The sequence below is a fragment of the Scomber japonicus genome, chromosome 24 (assembly GCF_027409825.1).
Source record: "Scomber japonicus isolate fScoJap1 chromosome 24, fScoJap1.pri, whole genome shotgun sequence".
NCBI lineage: Eukaryota > Metazoa > Chordata > Actinopteri > Scombriformes > Scombridae > Scomber > Scomber japonicus.
Genome location: NC_070601.1, coordinates 7,968,723 through 7,988,319, shown reverse-complemented (window position 1 = coordinate 7,988,319; position 19,597 = coordinate 7,968,723). Strand labels below are relative to the sequence as shown.

Sequence of the window (19,597 nt, the reverse complement as noted above, 5' to 3'; positions counted from 1 at the left end):
GCATTACCTGACCTACCCTACCACAAGATCGATTAGTACTAGTGACTTCGCTATCCTAGGAAACAAAATATGGAGCGTCGTCCATAGACTGTATAGAAGGTGCCGTCCTCTAGTGACCTAGATTTGCCAAAGGGATCATTTTAAATCAAACCCTGACCTTTTCTAAAAGCAAATTTATGAACTACCTTTTTAATCCGGCTTTCAATTGAGCTTTATTGTATGTATTCATCTGTGTTTTTATTGTAGGATTTAGCCTAGTACTTGGGCTATCTGTTTTAATTTTCCACTTTTTATCTCCAGTTTTACTTCATCACATTTACTCTTTGTTGCTTTATTTTATAGTGACTCGTGAATAGTGATTTTTTAAATTATATTTTAACGTTTTTCTTATATTCTATCTGCAATAATGTAAATTTCCCCACTGCGGGACTAATAAAGGAATGTCTTATCTTATTTAACAGAGCAATATTGTATATATAATTTTTTGGAAAAGTAGTAGTTCCCATACCGGGAGTCGAACCCGGGCCGCCTGGGTGAAAACCAGGAATCCTAACCGCTAGACCATATGGGAAACTGTTTACCGTAGTACGATAGCACGATTTAAATATTATTTTACATATATGTTTATTGTCGAAACACAGTATTAAATTTTCCTGTTAAAATAAATATAAAAAGTTTTTACTATGATGTGATTTTTTGTCCTTTTGGACTTTTTGTAATGTCTATTTCTACACTCGGGCTCAATAAAACATCACAACAAACCCAATTATCGCCCACTTTACAGTCATAGACTGTATAGAAGAACAGTCTACGGTCGCACATAGCAACAAAGCCTCGCCCTTATAAAAACTGTCAGAATATTTTTTTCTGGCTCGCCGGTGTTATGTCCAAATCTGTTCCCCCGTCGATATGTTTTCCCCGGTCCCAGACTCCGATACATCACCGGCGGCTGATGTCGTCATCACTAATGGACAGTGTTGTCATTCTTGAAATGTGGAACGCGGTTGTCTTTTAGTTTCCTTCGTTTTCAATTCTTCGCTTCCTTTTTAACCACCAAGACCTAAAATGTTAGTAAGGAGACACACTCAAAATATTTTATCTGTAATTATAAATGATTTATTCGGCTCAGGGTTAGGAATTCAGGCAGTTAGCCACGTTAGCTGCCCCAGGCTAAAGATAGTTTTACTCATCTATGTTGTGGTTTCTAACAATAGTTGTCTGCCTTTTTCAGGGCTGACTACTGGAAGTCACAACCGAGGAAATTCTGTCAGTACTGCAAGTGTTGGATCGCAGACAATAAGCCTGTGAGTTTGCCAGAACGTACAGCAGATGTGGTCCATGTTGCTGAGGACTATCAATGGGATGCTAATATAAATAATTCCTCACGTGTTTTTTGATCTGCAGAGTGTCGAGTTCCATGAAAGAGGGAAGAATCACAAAGAAAATGTGGCTGCCAAAATTACTGAGGTATTACATTTAAAAAAAAGACGTTTCCCTTGTGTTTAAGTACACAATCTTGCATTTGCAGTTGTCTGCATTTAATATGACAGACATTTATGTTTATTTACATTTCTCATTTGAGTCACTAGAATTAAAATTCACATTTCACATGAATTCTACACTTTTATATTCTGAGTCTGCTTGCTCACTTACAAACATGGAATACAAATTTAAATAAATAATACACAGATTACACATACACTATATTCATCTGTGTGGTTCTCAGTTACGTAAGCATGAATATTAACAGCCAAGAAAACCTGGCCTGTTTTGGCAGTGTTCTCAGGACTGGCATGAGAGATAAGGTCCAAACATGACGGTCTGACTTTAAACCTGTCTTCTTATTGGCTGCAAGCAGCTGCCACTCATCTCATCCTATCTGTCTCTCTGCAGATTAAGAAGAAGAGTATTGAAAAGGCGAAGCAGGAGCAACGTATGTCTAAAGAGTTTGCAGCGATGGAGGAGGCTGCACTGAAGGCATATCAGGAGGATCTGAAGAGGATGGAAATAGAGTCAGGTAATTGTTTGACATTTTAATTAAAATAATAGGAACCATTGCTCTTTGATTGCACTTTAAATGAAATGTTTTTGTTTGTTAGGATCAGGTTCACAAGCCCAAACGACAGCACAGCCACAACCTCAGGCACAACCGCAGGCACAACCGCAGACCAAAAAACCACAAAAGAAAAAAGGAAAACCCAACAAGTCGCCCAGACAACAAACAGAAGTGCCAATGTGGATTGAGGGAAAAACGGATGATGGAAATACATACTATTACAACACATTAACTGGAGGTGAGGATGACCTGAAAACACAGCAATAGTCAATCCAAATGCACCATATTCCTAAAATATTTCCATTTATTCTGGTAAACTTGTTACATGTTGTGTATGTGTTGTTATGACAGACTCTCAGTGGGAAAAACCAGACTGTTTGAAGGATGAAAGCTCCGACTTTGCACAGCCTGCACAGACTGAGGTCATTATTATTTTTGGTTGTCATGCATTAAATTAATTTCATTTAATGTACTATCATCTGTTGGTTGGTGATAACATTAAATATAATATTGTGTTTCTCTGTAGAGCTCCTCCTGCAGTGCCTGGATGGAAGGTGTCAGTCCTGATGGTCATATATATTACTACAACACAGAGACAGGAGGTGGAATCACTTTTGCTTAATTGTTATTGAATTTTTTTTTTTTCAGGATTACATTTTACCATCATTATGGAGTTTCCCTCTCTTGTAATCAACACCTCTATCCTCTTCAACTCTCAGAGTCCAGCTGGGACAGGCCAGCAGACTTTCCCTCTAATGAGGAGTCTGGATCCAGCAAAAAGGGTCAGGAGGAGCCATTGACCCCTCAACCGGAGCCACTCTCTGGAGAAGAGGAGAGCTCCAATGGGGCGGCAACTCTGGCAACTCAGGAGGCTGAAGTCACTGAAGAATCCAGCCAGCAGCCTAAAGTCCCAAAAATCAACTTCAGGGTGAGAGAGGAATCCTTTACAGTATTTACAAATGTAAAAATTGCTGTGAAAAATAATCCTCAGTTTCAGACTCAACTAACCCACGTCTTTGTTTGTTGTTTTCAGAAAAGGAAAGCAGAGCCCGAGCCCTCAGAACAGCAGGGAGAGGATAAAGCTAGCGGTGATGATCGTGAAGAGGATGCTGAAGAGACAAAAAAAGAGGAAGAGGTCCAAAGCACAACAACTGAGCCTAAAGAGGAAAAGGAGACACAAGTCAAGAGGAAGAAAGTAGTTAACCCATATGGGACATGGGAAAAGATCCAGCAGGAGGAGGATCCATAGTAAGTGTCCCACCTGTAAGTGAGGAATTTGAAACTGTGCTAAAATGTTTCTTAATGTTCCTTTTTTCCTCTTCTTTCCTCTCCAGTGCCAGCGTGGACTTACAGTTGCCCCAGGTGGAGGGAGGTGCAGCCATCGCTCCAGCTGAGCTGCCACCAGAGCCCAAACCCAAGTTCAAGGAGCGCATCATCACCTCCCTCGGAGATGAAGGTGGACCCGCTTCATTCAGGAAAAACAAGGCACAGAACAACAAATCCAGGAGCCTCCGACAGAGAGACAATGACGACTGACTCAAAAACATACTGACTTCATACTTCTGCAGGAAGATTTACACAAGTAAATACTCATTTTTGACAATTAGATGTATCATTTTCATCATTGTCTATTAAGATTTTGTTGACAAAGATGACCAGCCTTTTTTTTTTAAATCATATTTGGACAAATTGGACTGACAAACTTGAAAGACAACGTAATCAAATCGAATGCTGTTTTTTCCTGGAAACCCAAACCTATTTTTTTAAAATCCTTAAATTGTCTGGCATTGGAATTAATTAATTTTCCTTTGTACAGAAGTCTATCACAATAAAGGTGTGCCAGTTTTATACAGAATAGGTAGTAAGTATACAATATTCAGCTTGTCAGCTTCCCGGTGTGTACATTTATACATGTGTCTATAGAGAACAATTCAAATAACTTTTTGTATTGTCCATATCTGTATTTTTTTTTACCAGTGTGCGCTAGTAAAAGCCAGTGGGGCATCTGTGTGGACATGTCATTGCAATGTTTGTCTGTTAAAATGAACTACTGGTATTCTTTCATAAAGCAATATCAAAAGAAGTGATTAAAGATGGGAAATTATCACAATTAAATGAGAACTGTCAGGGTATTGATATATAAGACTTTTTAACCACAGCTGAAGACAAGATGATCAACATTCATTTCACAAGGACTGACACTGCTGAAGGGTGAAGAAAACATTAATTTATAATAACAGGCAAAATGACTGGAGAAAAATAGTGGGGCTGCCAATCAGCTGGCAGACACATGCAGGGTGTAACAGGCTGGTGGGGAGCATGTGTGTATAAACATGATAGGTGATTTCACCGCACCCTGGCTGGCACAGAATCATCAAGGACACTTACTGAGTTCAGAATATTTACACTAGAGTATATTGATGTTTGTTTACTGGCAGTCAGTTACAAAAACACATGTGTTCTCTCTAACAGAGCCAACATTTGGCGTGTGGCTCAAAATTATTTTCATTAACTGAGATGCAACATTTTCCTGGAACTCAACTTTATCAAATGGGTAAAATGTTAAATATGATCTTAAAAATCAAGGATAAATAAAATGCATGAACTCAGTAGATGCAGCTTAAATAACTCTATTTTCAAAGAATTTGTCATCTCTGGGAAAAGGCAATTTAACACTCAATCCAGGCCATTAACAATAACAGAAATTTGAATGCATTTAAAGAAGAATAAGAATAAAGTCTTGTGAATAAGTTAAATGTAGATGAGGTCTAAAATATATTTTAATTTGTCCTCTGGCTTATATTTATAAAGCTGCTGTGTAAATGAATATGCAACAACATACATCATTTAAGATTTTATTTAAAAAAATAACAAGTGATAACTACAATTTGTCTCACACTGCATAATTTACAGGATTACTACTGCATACATTTTGTTCCAGTATTATATCAACAATAGATATCTCAACTTCAGCATGTGGTCGGACTGTCTAGCACAAATGCGCTGGAGAAGAACATCCACCAAATGATGTACTGTATGGTTAGTCCACCTGAGAGTAAGCTGTGGTGGGTGTCAGTCTGTAGATTGTCCAGACTCTGGTCATTTCAGGCTGCTGTTGCTGTTCACCACCATCTCCAGAAGAGCCTCCCTCTCTGAATGTTCAAGTACATCGGAAATCATCTCGTCCAGGCCCTCCCCTCCTCTCATGAACTCCTGGATGTAGATCAAAACACACACATTTAACACTTGAGGTTGTAAGATGTTTCTTGGTGATAAAGAGTTGGAGTAGCAAACTGGTATAACCAGGGTGTATACAGGTATAAACAAGTTAAATTTAAGACTTTTTAAGACCTTTTAATACCACTTCTAAATGAAATTTAAGACCAAACGTACGATGGAAATACAGTAATATTTCCAAGTAAACACACTGACAGTATGGTAAAATGACAAATGACGGTTGAGTTTAAGAACATCGGCTAAATGTGTGTCATGCAAAAAGATCACAAAAATGTCATCACTGTCCTAAATTAAATTACTGCGGCTGTACTAAGTGGTGGTGGTGTGACTCCTCATGTATGTTAATGGAGTGGACAAAATATTAGGAACACCTTTCAATATAATGCACCCTAATCTCTCAATAATGAACATAAAGCTGAATTTTCACCTTCTTGTCAAAAAATGTATAAACTTCATAAATGTAGAATTTATAGCAGAGCTGCTGTATTGGATTAAATTAGATTGGAAGCCAGTGAGTCTATTTTATGTAGTTAACTTATTCTCTGAACTATATTTTATAGTAATTACAAGTTATCTAGTATTATACAGTTAAGTAGTTATATTCAGCTTCAGTAGCGTCATGTTCTTGTTGAATGCCTCACTCTCTCTCTTAAGGTCTGTTGAATGAGAAACCTCTGAGTGACTTAAAATTGATGTTGTGTAACATCAGCTGATAAAACGCGCAGCATCACAGCATAGTGTATAGTAACGTCACGGTTAGCCTGAAGCTTGTTGCTATAGTAACGTCACAGTTACCTGTTTGAGGATTAACGTTGTTAATGTTGACATCGCATGGTGCTGTTTTCATTAGTTTTGCGGGCTCCGCTGTTTTTTTCTGAGCAGGTTCTTCCTCAGATGATGTAGATTTATGTTTTAACCAGCGGTCTGTGTTTGTTCCTTAAACTTAATATCACTGTTAGCTTGTCTGTGTTATGCTAGCGGGAGGTACAGAGAGCTACAGGTGTGTTCAGGGTCGCAGTCAGACAGTCGGACACAGCGGTTCTGGCCCGCTGCAGACGTTGGTTGAACATTAATACATCGCTGTAAATGTGTGCGGGAATTTCCCACATTATAAGTGTTGGATTTGCGGGAATCAATTAAATTGTGCGCAATACCCGCAATCCCGCGCTGAAATTCAGGCCCTGATCGGTGCCTGGCAGTGTGTATGAAGCTGCTTCATACACACTGCCAGGCACCGATCGTAACCAAGAGTATTCATTCCTGTCTAGCCATTTGTGATTGAACTTGCATTTCCCCATGTTTAAGTCGAGTGGCTATCAGTGCTGAATTAGGCCCACCTGTAGATGCTTTACCCTACGCCATCAAGAGCTGCGCAATACGAGCTGCGCAGTAGACTACGCTCTGACCTAACCATAGACAACGCAGCACAACGCAGCACCGGAGAAAAAATATTCGACCTAACAAAACAGATTGCCCGCATTTTCGCGGCGACGAGACTCACATATTTAAGACCCAAGCAATCTGAATTTAAGACAATTTAATACTTTTTAAGGCCTTATTTTCATGAAAATTGATTTACGACTTTTTAAGACTTTTTAAGGACCCGCGGCCACCCTGATAACTGCTACCTGAAGCCTATCAGTTTAAAATACAGTAATACATGTTTAATAGTTTCCCTTTTTTCATGAAGAGTTTGGGGACTCCTGTGCTCTAACCTTAATATCTCTGGTAACATAACCAGTCCTGTGGTCTGTGACTCGATCCTGGCTGAAATGGTAGGTGCGAATCCTCTCTGACTGAGAGCGTGTGCCCACCTGTGTAAGAATGAATAAAGAAGTGTGAATACTGCAATCATTTTTTGTTGAGGGCAAAAACCTTTTATAGGAAGTCACTCACCTGCTGTTTTCGTGTTGTTTGCCTCTGCTCAGTCTCTTTACCCATCATGCTCTGGTAAAGCCTGGCCTTCAGCATGCGCATGGCCGTGTCTCTGTTCTGCAACTGAGAGCGAGTCTGCTGACACTCTGCCTTCATACCTGTCAGGAGGGAAAGATCACCATTAAAACAGAAGCAGCATATGTTTGGAAATGTTAAGAGCCTCTGTGAATGTTTTACCTGTGGGAAGATGAACAATGCGCACTGCACTGTCTGTTGTGTTGACACTTTGGCCTCCAGCACCCCGAGCTCTAAATGTGTCAATGCGAAGGTCCTTTGGATCAATGTTGACATCAAACTGTGAACACAACCACAACCAAAAAAAGGGTTAGGATTAGGGTTTGGGTTGGGGTACATAACATAAACAGCATATGAAAAGGCAACCCTAACCCTAACCCTGATGAAGAAACAACAGTAGAGAAAGGTGTACCTCAATGGGCTCAGGCAGGATTATAACAGTCATGGTTCCAGTGTGGATACGCTGCATCCTGGAGGAGAGGCCCACCTCAGGGATCCTCTGCACCCGGTGCGTTCCTCCTTCATTCTTCAGATATCTGTACACGTTTTCCCCGACTATTCGTACCGCTGCATGGTGCAAACCACCTGAGGAACACAGACAATTTCTAAAACTACTTATAAATGTTAAACCTGCAACAACTCTGGACAGCTGGGTGCGTTTATGAAGATAAAGTTAATGGAAAAACACTGGCTGATTTCCTCAAGACGGAAACATTATCACCTTACTGTCAGTAAAATTCCAGTGTATTCAGAATATTAGAAATTTAAGATAAGATTCCCACTTTTGGAGTTGTTAATGTTCACTAAAACCAATAAAAATCACTGAGGCCACTGAAACAAATACAATATATGATAACATTCTTGGAACAACAATTCTTTTTTCTCCATTTGACTGAAAGACAGATGGACATGACGTACCATACTCAGCAGATGTGTAGTTCAAAACCTCAAAGTCCCAGTTCTTGTAAAAGGCAAAACCCTGGTACATGTCAAACATTTCGGTGGTGAACTGCTGACAGATGTCCCCTAAAACAACATAAACAGGTATTAGAAATGATCAGAAAGCATATGATGTTGTTGATGCAGGCATTTGGCGAGTGTTATTTACCTCCTGTTGTCCGACCTGACACAACCTCCAGCAGAACATTACTGGGGTCGAGAGGATCAGTCGGCACCAGAGCTTTGATTAACTGGAGAGAAAGAATATACACTTAAATGCATTAACATAGGATGTTTTGGGACCCATTTCTGCACATATTTGATCATCTATTTGTGGTCTTACATCTTTTCTTAAGCCTAAAATTCTGTGGGAGATCTGTGCTTCCTCCTCTTTCAGCAGCTGGGTCAATTGCTTGTCTTCATCTTTGGAACCATCTGAACCTGCAGTTAAGGGAAGAATAAAACATTAATTTGCATGTTAAGATATTTTAATCATTTAACCAAAATTAACAGACAGATAGTGAAAACCAGTTTATTATGTGATAAACATTCTGATTAGTGTTTAGTAATAGAAACTGGAGGCATGTTGAACTACTACCTCTGGTTTTGATTACAAATATGGGAATCGATCATTATGTGTTAAGCTGATCAATTTATACATATTTTCAGAATTACTACTGGCACCAAATACAGAATTAAAACATCTACTTACTATTGAGAAGTGATTTGACTTCCTCAAGGTCTTTCAAAGCGTGTTCAATATTCTGCAGGATATTTGCCAGTGGCAGCAGCTCTGTGTGCTTCATAGAAAGCTCTTTTCTGTCTGTCTCGTTGATGTATGCATGCTGTAACTTCTTGCTGAGGTCCCTGTACTCCTCCATGAGCTGCTGGAGATACTTCTGCACGGACTCATTCTTGTATAAGTCCCCCAAATCACTGTGACAGAGGCGTTTTGATAACACTGTGCCCCAGTGTTGTACCTGTGTACTGTTGAGAGTTGTGTGTCCTGTAAATGTCCTCCTCCATCCTGCTCCTTCTCTCCTGCTGCTGTAAACTACTCGGCTACAGAAAGAGCCCAAACCAAACCAGCGACGCATTTGACAACATATAGAAAAATAAATAAATAAATACAGTAACCGTATATTCAAAGGAGCTTTAGTGACAACTGACTGTCACCACTGACACTACTGTAACCATGTCTGTAGCCCGCGCAGCCGCAGTAAGAGAAAGCGGATGTAGTTTAGGAAGCGAGGTCGATGAGCTCAAGGAAGTGCATTCTGGGAATTGTAGTTTATTATCTATGGGCTGTAGTTGGATGACTTGTTTTACCTTTTCATCAGACGTTAACTTAATTAGCTAGTTTAATTGTGGTCAAAATGTCGATTTTCAAAGCCAATGAAGATGGTAAGATTATTTTAACTCGTTTAACATAATTATTTACCAACTGAAGTTCGTCAAATTAGTACTGAATTGTTTCAGCAGCAGCAATATGAAATACATTTTAAATATAAATAAACCATAGCTATGTTCGTTAACCTAAAGCTAATAGCTATCGATAATTTAGCTACTTTAAATGCGTTGTAGGTCTATTATCTGGTGGTTTACTAGCTATTTATTTAAACCCTAACTGTTTGTTCTGTGTCACAAGTATCTGGCAGCCTAACAAAATATCAATATGAGATTTAAAATAAATACTGTTAGCAGGACATGACTGTTAGAAATAGGCTGGTTTCATTGACAGAAAAGTGAATACATTTTTGTGATCCTCAGAAACTCAGTGTTCACTAACCAAGGCAGTGGAGGATGTCACCCATCATGGATACACCCAAACTGAGGCCTTAAAAGAGAAAGAGAAGATACTCAGCTCCCTGCAGGTTCACCTTTACTCCTAATTAAACTCAAGCTAACATTAACTTGACCACCAGGGGCCACATACAGTCCAATTTGATCTCCAATGGGCCGGACCAGTAAAACCATTGCATAATAACCTGTAAATAATATATATATATATATATATATATACCATAGGGTTGCCTTGGTAAGAAATACTGATGAAATGTGTCCAAACCCACCAAGGAAAAATGTGTCCTTCAAATTTGAATCACATTTCAAATCAATTATTTCAAGTTGAATGTCCATGAGCAGACCAGAAGCCATGACTGTGAAAATTGGTGAATAGGGCAGTGAATTTTATTGAAAAATTGCAATTAGGCCTACTTTTCTGCAATTATCATACATTGCAAAGTTGTCCAGTGGGCCGAATTGGACACCCCTGATGTAGGTAGTAGTTGTAGAGGTAAAAGTTGTTGACATCATGGTTTTGGCGGTACTACAACGATAATAATTTGCCATATTATGGTTGAAGATCTTTACTTCTGACCTAAATCTATTGTTTGGTCCTATTTTGTATTTCAGTCAGTAGTTGATGTTATATTTAGTCAGGAAACAATAATAATACGAGCTTTGTTTTTAAATCACATTTAAAACAGAGTTCACAAACTGCTTTGACAGACAAAACAAAAGCAGGATACTCAGACGGCAATATAACAACAGGAAGCCAAACAGTAAGGTCAAAACAAAAGCAAGGTTGATTGTCTAACAGTAGCTATTACTACTCTGGAGTCAAATCAATGTTTCTGTAGGTGATCCCTGCAGTAAAGTTGTTTAAAATGCACAGAAGGTTGACCACTCTGTCTTAAAGAGCTGTGAGAATGACTTTTTGGTTTAAACATGTAATGTGTTCTTTAGGTGAGTCTGTCAGATATCGAGAGGAAAGCTGAGGAGGCAGAGCAGGAGCTGAGATCTAAAGTGAGGGAGCTCCACATGGTGGAAGGTGAAGTGGAGCACCTGGAGCTGCAGACACGACTCCTGCATGATCGCTGTACATCAACCAGCACAGACAACACAGAGCTCCAGGTTCATATTAGTGAGGAGGAGGAGAGCGCTTGCAAGGCACTGGCAGGGTTCAACACTTATAGAAACAAGATTAAGAGCCACAGGGCAGCGGTTTCACATGCAGAGAGCCAGACGGAGGCCCACAAAGACCTGGAGGAGAAGAGAGAGCTGGTCAGGATGCTGACACAGACGAAAGAGGAGCTGAAGAAGGATTTGGAGAATCCAAATGGAAACACAGTGCAGATGGCAAAGGTGAAGAAAATTTAAAAAGTGCAACATGGTTCTGATTCTTTATTGGATTTTGAAGCTGAAGAAAGTATTTTTTATTTTATTTTAGGTCTGAAGGACAAAACATTTTCCTCTCTTTTTTCCTGTTGTAGAGTATCAACTTTTTGTCCTTCCCTGTTTCTTAATTTCTTTCTCAATTCCATCGAGTTCTGCAACCTGCTGCATATTGATTTCATTTTTCTGCATTTTTTCAACAGAGGGAGATTGATGCTCTGAAGGACGAGATTGCAGCGGTGAGGACGACTGTAGCTGAGAGGAGAGAACGATTAGGAAAAGAGATTGACATCCAGACCCAGATAAAGAAAGACATAGAGGTATGACACACAAAATGTGAAACTAACAACTGCTTATAGATATGTTGAAAATCATAAAGCACAATAAATGAAGTAAAAACCACTTTGTCTTGAAATACCAATCATCCACACCACTGGGGATCGAGCTCTCTACTCTGCTTCACCAGGCTTGTGGAACAGCCTTCCTAACCATCTGAGGGCAGCACACACCCTAGTCTCTTTTAACAAAGGGCTTAAAAATGTTCTTAGCTCTTCACTCTTATTATTTTCTTCATGGTGTGTATCCTATGTTAATAATACTGCAGCACTTTGAGTTTCACTGTGAGCGTGATACAAATTAAATGTATTATTTATTATTATTAATGTTTGCAGTGTTACAGATCTGACTCTGAAATAGAAAACAAATAAAGACATTTAGATTTCAACCTAAGATCATAATTCAAGTCTCTGATGTCTGTTAGTATGATGCTAACCTGACAGTAAATATCGGTCTTGTCTTTGTTTTTTTCCACTAAAAACTGAACATTTATGTTTCCACTCTCTAAGATCCAAAACAGGCGCTATGAAGCCATCATCAAGCGCCTCCGCTGCCAATTGAGCAAGGCCCAGGCTGTCCACAGGTAAAATAAATACAAAAACAACACCACTGATGGTGCAAACTGTATTTGTATTGCTATAAAGTGCTTATGCTTGTTAATTTCTCTGAATGTTTTGCATGGATGTTAAATCTACCTTAGCAAACTTACAGTTTTTATTTCTCCACAGTAGCTTTAAAAGACAGGCAGAGAATGAGGGAGAAAGACGGGGAGAGATCTGTTTTTTTGTTTGTAATGATAATCCCCATTACTATTAATACTACAAATATTTCATATATATAACATATATAATTTTTCATTTATTGTAATGTAACAGGAAGCTCTTTGGAGGCAAACTGCTGCAAGGGCAATAATGTCCCACATATAAAACTCTACTGACGTGTGTCTGCTTTACACAGGCAAATGTCTGGAGATATCTACCACATGGAGAGGCAGATAGCCAAGCTCAAACAGCAGCTGGAGTCATCATAGAACTCAGCGGTCAGTGGTCATTAAACTGCGGTGTCAGACATGCCTGATGGGTTAATACAGTTTATGAAACCTTTCTTGTCGGAATGGAAATGATTGTGTTATCAGCTGCAAAGTAAAGCCTGTAGTGTTGCTGTTACTACATTTGAACAGCTGGGGGCAGAAGTGTCAACAAAATGTTTAACTTTATCTTCTTAACTCCCATCACAAAGCCCTCATCTCCACTGTCTTTGATACCAGATATAAACAACACTTATCACTTTATTTGTTCGTCTTTATGAAGAGGTGTTTTTAGAAGAAATAGAATAAAATAATTTGACACATCTGTTTTATGTAAGAATGGATCAGGGGCAGCATCAGCTGGGCATGGGATGATATTTCAGGTCTGGTGGTCTGGTATTTTAGGCTGAGTCACATCAGCCTGTCCTGTCAATGTCCACTACAGTGACCCGTCCAGAACAAAAGCCAAATGTCCACTCCAACTGTCGATGAGATGGTGTTGTTTTGGTACGCGATGTTCCAGCTTCCGCTTCACCGGGTCGGTTGATGGAGTGCGAGGTGACATCCTCACTGGCAGCTAACAAGGGCGTGACTGTGCTACTTCAGCCATATCTCAAAAACTAATTAAACAGCAATGCTGCTATTCCAGAGCATTGCTCCAAATCAGAGTGAATTGCATCAGCCTCAAAATGAGTGTCCTTATAGTTCACACATTTTTCCATACCTAAATGTATTAGAAAATGTATGTAAAACTGAGGAAAGCCATGGAATTGCTTATCAAAAGCCTGGAAAGAAAATTGAGACCAAACTATAGAAAATTAGATTTTTTGTAGCATTATAAAGCTTAAAAAGATGAAAAATACCCTCCCACACATTACTGTCTTCTTCCTAATACTTCTTATCTTCTGCATGGTCATGACTTTTGGATGTGTGTGTGTGCGTCTCATGATGATTTTCAGCTTTCCAAAACTTACCTATCACACACTTAGTCAATCACTAGATAACAAATTAACAAGGAACATACAGTGTACAGTGTGCAGTAACCCACAGCTTTACAATCAGGAGGTCTGGTTAAATGTGTGGGAAGTAACAGACACCGTGTGATGAATTATCTGAAAGTATTTACATTACCCACTCAACCACAAATTATAGTTTAAGGGTCTACTTCCTCAGTGGTGCACTTGGGGAGTCCGTCCAGTCAGTGTGGGATGTCTGCTTGGACTACAGCTCTGCTCTGATTGACCTCATGAGCATTTTCCCAGTCTGCTCAGCCCAGAGCCTCCTTTGCTCAAATGATCAAATTACACACTCACAGGATTACACAAAGATAAACAGCAGCAAAATGCCCAAAACAACTTCTCTTAAAGGACAGGCAAGTATATATATATAGACGTGCTGCGGTGTGTCACAGGCAGAGCGAGTTTCTTTCTCCCTCTGACCGTTCACATTTTACAGTGCAAGCACGTGCCTGTACACTCGCCCCCACAGCACCACTGCTAACAGTGTGACCTTTTGAAGTACACGAGACATAAATATTCCTCTTCATCCCTTCTTTAAAAAAAAAAAAAAAAAACACACCCTTTTATCAAATTAACTTCAAATGTAGACTAATGATGTCTTATATGCTGTAGTACAGTGCTGTTAGAGTGAATCATTTGCTTACCACAATTATGCAGGTCATGCATTGTTAAGTGCACTGTGTTACATTTACAGAAAGAAAGGGGACTTCTTCTAAATGCATTTCCTTGTAGTTTGTTCCTGGTTGTAAAACCTTTTAAAATGCCATCAATTTCCTCTCAGTCCAAGTAGATTCAGTCACGCTAATTAGAAAATTAGTTTAACACCAGTCTTCAACCACATGCTGGTTTTATTTATCTGGCAGTGACACATTTGTCTGTTCTTTGGCACCGGTTGTCATTTCAAAACATACTTGGCAATGGCTGCTCAAATGGAGAAACTAGAGGGGGAGTTTGGGGATTTACCAGCCAGAAAATAACAAATGTTTTACACCATCAAGAAGTACCTCGACATTCTCTTCCTGTAAAGAGATTATCATGTAGTGACATGATAAATGGATGTGTGTGTTCTATGACCTTTTAATAACGACCTTCAAATTTTTATCATTTTTAAAAATATTCGTTCAACACAGCCTCTCCTTATTGCAATAAACATGAGTCGGACGAGTGTGCCAAGAAAGTACGCCTGGCAACATTTCAGATCAACTGACAAGCTCTCTGCAGAAAGGCTGAGCACATCTGCTTTTGCATGCAAGATTATTATCTTCAATAGATGCACTACACTATGAATTATGAGTTTCTACCCATCCAACTAAGCAGCATCCATAGGAGAAAGCAGAAGAATTCAAAGCTTATTATCCAGTATCCAGTGTAATAATAAATAAAACACTATAAATGTCCTTAATAGGCAACATTTGGACTGAATACAAATGCTGATTTAGCACAACATGCAGTTACAAAATGACCAGATGCACCAAATATTTTGTGGGTCAATGAAAAGGATTCAGGACAGCTATTAATAACATCTGTTTTCCTATTGATGAATCATGAGGCTTTTGTGTTTAGTCAGTGAGAAATGACATCAGTTTGGTGGGGAAAAAAGTACTTTGGTGTTAAATCTGGTGTTTATCTGTGCAGCTAGATCTAATTTTGGTGTTGTAATCCCGATCTTTTTTTAGTCTGTTATTAGATTTTATGTGTTTTAAAAGTCCACCTGCTCCATCTGGCTGTAAACATATAAATGCAGGAAGACATGGTGTGTCTTTTTGTAGATGTGCGGCTGTAAATCTTTGCTCTAAAGGAACAGGTTTTGGATGTTGGAAGCTGAACAGAATGTGACAGCCTGTAATTTAATATCTCGCGCTCTGCTGTTTGTTTTGCACAGTCACAGCTCTGACTGCACGCCTCCCTTCTGAGCCTACTGAAGTATGTCTGACTGGCAAATTTATAGTTGTTTTTACCTCCTCTGGCCAGCTGCCTATATATGTTGCGTGGAAGCAGAAACAGCTGACCTGGAGTGTATGAGAAATCGTTGCGTTCAGTGTTGGGTTATGTGTAATAAATTCCTGGACTCTTTCTACAGTAGGTTGAGGTTTATGTGTTGCAGAGTTTGGCTGAGCTCTGTTTAAACATGGCAGTAAGGGTGTAGGAAAAAAAAACAGCTGATGCATCCTTGGAGCTTGTGTTTATTGTGCTGGTTGTGTGGGTGTGTTCGTTATTTCAACGTGATGAAACTCTCATCTGATCTCTGATGTTTTCATGTGCACGTGTATGTGTTAACACTGCCTGATTTCCAGTAGTCAAATCCAATTTTATACAACTCATCTCACCTCTTGTTACCTCTTACTCCCAAAATAATCCTCCATTGTTTCCTCTTTAAGTGTCACTCATGTACTTTGGACTGTTTTGACCAGCAAAGATCCTTCATGGCTTTTTCCAAGAAGCAGGGATTCTTACATACTTAAAAATTTGGCCATTTTCACAACTTTCAACTTGCTAAATAGCACATTCCCAGAGCCCAAGGTGATATCTTGTTTCAGCTTTAATTCACATCCCCAACAAACAAAACACCATGCTGATATGTTATGGTCATAAACAATCATTACAAATATCTTTTTATATGTGTTTAACGCCTCTTCCTCTCTCTTCAGGTGTATTTTTGCATCTGGCTAATGGTAGGTGGCTCACAATTAGTTGGGCTGATGTACACATAAACAAACTAGAGAAAAGTTTTCTCAGATTCACACCTGAGAAAAGGTGGAATGATATGTCCACGAAAACATGCCTGAAGTAAGCTTCAGCAGACTCACCTTCGCTTATTATCACCTCCACCCACACATGTTGTCACACAAGCTTAACGAGTCAGGAGAAAGTGCTGGATTTGTTTGAACCCAGTTTCAGATGTTGATTGCATGCGTATCAATTTCCAGAGAAACCTGCATTTCACAATGACTTTAAGAAGCTTAGACACCCCTGGGCCCCCTGAGGCGTAAGCTTGAGTATGGATTTACCTAAAGAGACCTGAGAGAGTTTACTTACCTTCTATTGTTTGTACTAGTAATTACTGTCTCTGTATAGTTACCCAGACAACTCTAACAAGTTAAGAGGTCTGTCTGACAAAGCAGTAGTCCTGATTCATGAGACAGCAGCTCCTGGCCTCTGTCAGATTCAGTGTGTAGTGTGTGTGTGTGTGTGTGTGTGTGTGTGTGAGGGCGTGAGGGTGTTGCCAAATTAAAAAAGATGTGAGGATGGGATACCCCTCGAAAGATAAGCTGAGCACACAGGGGAAACCACTGTGACTCTTCTGGCCTTTAATTGCTCCCATCGCTCCTTGTTAGACTCAACAACAGAGTGACAAAGGTCTTACTCTACCTTATTTAACTTTATATGTATCCAATTAAATATACAGTAAGAATTGTCAATATATGAGTCATTGGTGACTAAAATTTTCCCCTTGTTCTTTTTTCTTTTTTCGCTTAAAAACCAGCCTACTTGTTGAGTCACGAGGGTGTTCATCAGGTTTCTAGTTTCTAGAGGTCAAGAGGTGTGCAGCACAGAGGACACAAGTTACAATAAAGGTGTTCAGAGCTTCATATTTTAGGGCGAGGTTTAGCATTCGCCTGGGCAATGTTGTGGTTTGCATGGACACGAATAATCCACAGATTAGTCTGACTTTGCATGATGAATGAGGGATGAGGGAATTAAATAGCATGACGTGGCTAAAAAGTCTCTCCTAACCTCAGACAAGCTTCCCGGATAAAAATAGACGTAATAAAGCCATAAAACACGCCCATAACAGAGCCACACCCTGCTATGTACCTGAGCAACGCAAACAAATACTCACACACATACATCCACACACACTTAATGTCATGGTATTCATGGCACACACCAGTCTTTGTTTTAAAACTAGCTTACATCATATAACACATGAGAGTGTTGTATGATTTACTTACTCCTGTGAACACACACATACACACACACACACACACACATACACACTATACTGTATATGATATATATCAGGACCTCTGCAAAATGTACATCTGGGAGCGTGAGTCAGTGTTTCACACCCACCCACCCACACACCCACCAATGAGTCATTTTTCTAAATGCTCTTCAGTGTTTTGCCATCATAAATCCTCCAGAGCTAATCAGATGGCTACAGCTTCTGTCCCAGAGAAAGAAAGCATTTAAAATCACGTCACGAGCCAAGACGATCAGTCGATTAACTCCGATTATTCAAACCAAAATATGCTGAGGTTGCAGCTTCCTAAAATATGAAGACAACCATTTTTCACTATTTTTGACATCTTACACTATTTAAGTTATTGTTCGTTGCAACCCGAAATCATCCATCATGTTATGCTGAAGCCTCAAATCGATTCAATATGTAGGAACGTCTGCTTCTTCTGTCCAGACTGATTCAGCATCTGTATGTGTGGTGAAGAAGATATTGATATTGTTCCTTCTAGTAAAAATCTTTGTATAAAATATAAAAGAGAGCTTTAAAGGTTTGTACATGAACACTAATCTATCTGGGTTCTGTTTAAAGAGTACATGATGATCTAGATTTTTACAAAAACAGCTTGATCCAAATCACATAAATGACATTATTTTTCCAAAATGGCCTAAATGTGAGTGCACACACCACTCTAGTTATAAATAGTGAGGTTCCGGTGTAAATAAACAGTGCAATGTGGGACACTGGATGCTTTATGCCATCTGCGTGCGAAGCTAAACCGTGAAAAGCTCTGGCCTCCCTTGAAACTGCGACACAAGGCATGAGGAGGCTGATTTTGTTCCTCCGCATTCAGAAAGTAGGACAGCTAGGGGGAGCAGCGGGGAGTCCCGGGTCGTCCATTACATCATGAGAACAAGTGTGCAGGAGCAAGAGGAGGGGGCTTTGCTTTAGCTCGTTTCCGCCCCTCTCTGTATCCTAATTGCAGACAGAACAGTGGAGCAGTAAATTATGAATGAAACAGAGGAAAGCATTTGTGGGCAGGAACTAAAAACTCAAGTATCTCCTACTCTCTTTCTTTCTCTCTCTCTCTCTCTTTTTCTGCCCCCCCTCCCCGACCCTTTTTCTCTCTCGCATGCAAAGATGGAAAAGCTTGGCCGTCCTGTACATACTGTTCCCTGTTTATTTCCCCCCGCGCACAGGCACACTGAAACCACAGCTGCAGTTTTATCACTCTACGGTGATTTTTTTTTTTTTTTCTTCACAGGGCATTGAACATGGCCAATGAAAAACATTAACGTCCTCCTCCCCTCTTACTTGAATGTTCTTGCTCCCTTTTGTATGACTAAGAACAAAAAAAAGGCTTACTCACATTTTAGATTCAACCAATCTCTGTACCAACCAAAATATTAGAGCCTTGACTTTTCACATTTTAAACACTGGAAGAAACAAATACCTCCAAAGTCATATCTCAGCTGAGGAAATACACTCTTTTCCACAAAATGGGGAAATCACAGTGATAATAAAATACTTTTCATTGGGCACGAACACTGATTACCCTGTGAAATATCTCCAAATCTAATAAATGGATTGGCATGAAATTTGGTGCAGATTTTCATGGCTCCCAGATGATGTATCGTCATGGTGACTTTTCCTGTAGTGCTACCATGAGGTTGATTTTGAGTTTCAAATATTTATTGTCCCACAAGAGGGAATTATTTTTGCAGCAAGTCAGCAGAAAAACATAAAACCACGAAAACATAGCATTACATTTGCCAGTTTTGTACACATTATTCAGACAAGCAAGGAAATTTAGTAGAGACATTCATTTCTCCCTCAGGATGAGAATCGTTTTGGTTGATTTTTCATCCAAGATCGGCTGAAAAACAAACACCTGC

The 19,597-nt window shown here is 39.5% G+C and overlaps 3 protein-coding genes and 1 non-coding gene across 4 annotated transcripts; 2 read left to right on the top strand and 2 right to left on the bottom strand.

The window, feature by feature from the left end:
* Nucleotides 1-499: 499 nt before the first annotated feature.
* On the bottom strand, nt 500-571 carry trnae-uuc (transfer RNA glutamic acid (anticodon UUC)). The gene has a single exon. It is a non-coding gene; the product is annotated as a tRNA-Glu (tRNA).
* A 427-nt stretch (nt 572-998) lies between these two features.
* On the top strand, nt 999-4,070 carry wbp4 (WW domain binding protein 4). The gene is made up of 10 exons (XM_053314465.1): nt 999-1,067; nt 1,232-1,304; nt 1,405-1,467; nt 1,894-2,017; nt 2,100-2,294; nt 2,408-2,478; nt 2,583-2,658; nt 2,776-2,984; nt 3,090-3,304; nt 3,391-4,070. Coding segments are annotated over exons 1-10 (1,230 nt in total). The 5' UTR covers nt 999-1,065; the 3' UTR covers nt 3,593-4,070.
* Nucleotides 4,071-4,893: 823 nt separating this feature from the next.
* Nucleotides 4,894-9,279, bottom strand: mtrf1 (mitochondrial translational release factor 1). Its single transcript, XM_053314272.1, has 9 exons — nt 8,895-9,279; nt 8,526-8,623; nt 8,352-8,433; nt 8,162-8,269; nt 7,656-7,828; nt 7,406-7,523; nt 7,190-7,326; nt 7,009-7,107; nt 4,894-5,269 (listed from the first exon to the last, which is right to left on the bottom strand). The coding sequence occupies exons 1-9, from the start codon at nt 9,277-9,279 to the stop codon at nt 5,156-5,158; spliced, it is 1,314 nt and encodes a 437-aa protein (XP_053170247.1). The 3' UTR covers nt 4,894-5,155.
* A 279-nt stretch (nt 9,280-9,558) lies between these two features.
* Nucleotides 9,559-12,725, top strand: LOC128354025 (coiled-coil domain-containing protein 122-like). The gene is made up of 6 exons (XM_053314271.1): nt 9,559-9,586; nt 9,953-10,056; nt 10,931-11,329; nt 11,563-11,679; nt 12,205-12,278; nt 12,653-12,725. Exons 1-6 carry the CDS (start codon nt 9,559-9,561, stop codon nt 12,723-12,725), a joined length of 795 nt encoding a protein of 264 aa, XP_053170246.1.
* The last annotated feature ends 6,872 nt before the right edge of the window (nt 12,726-19,597 follow it).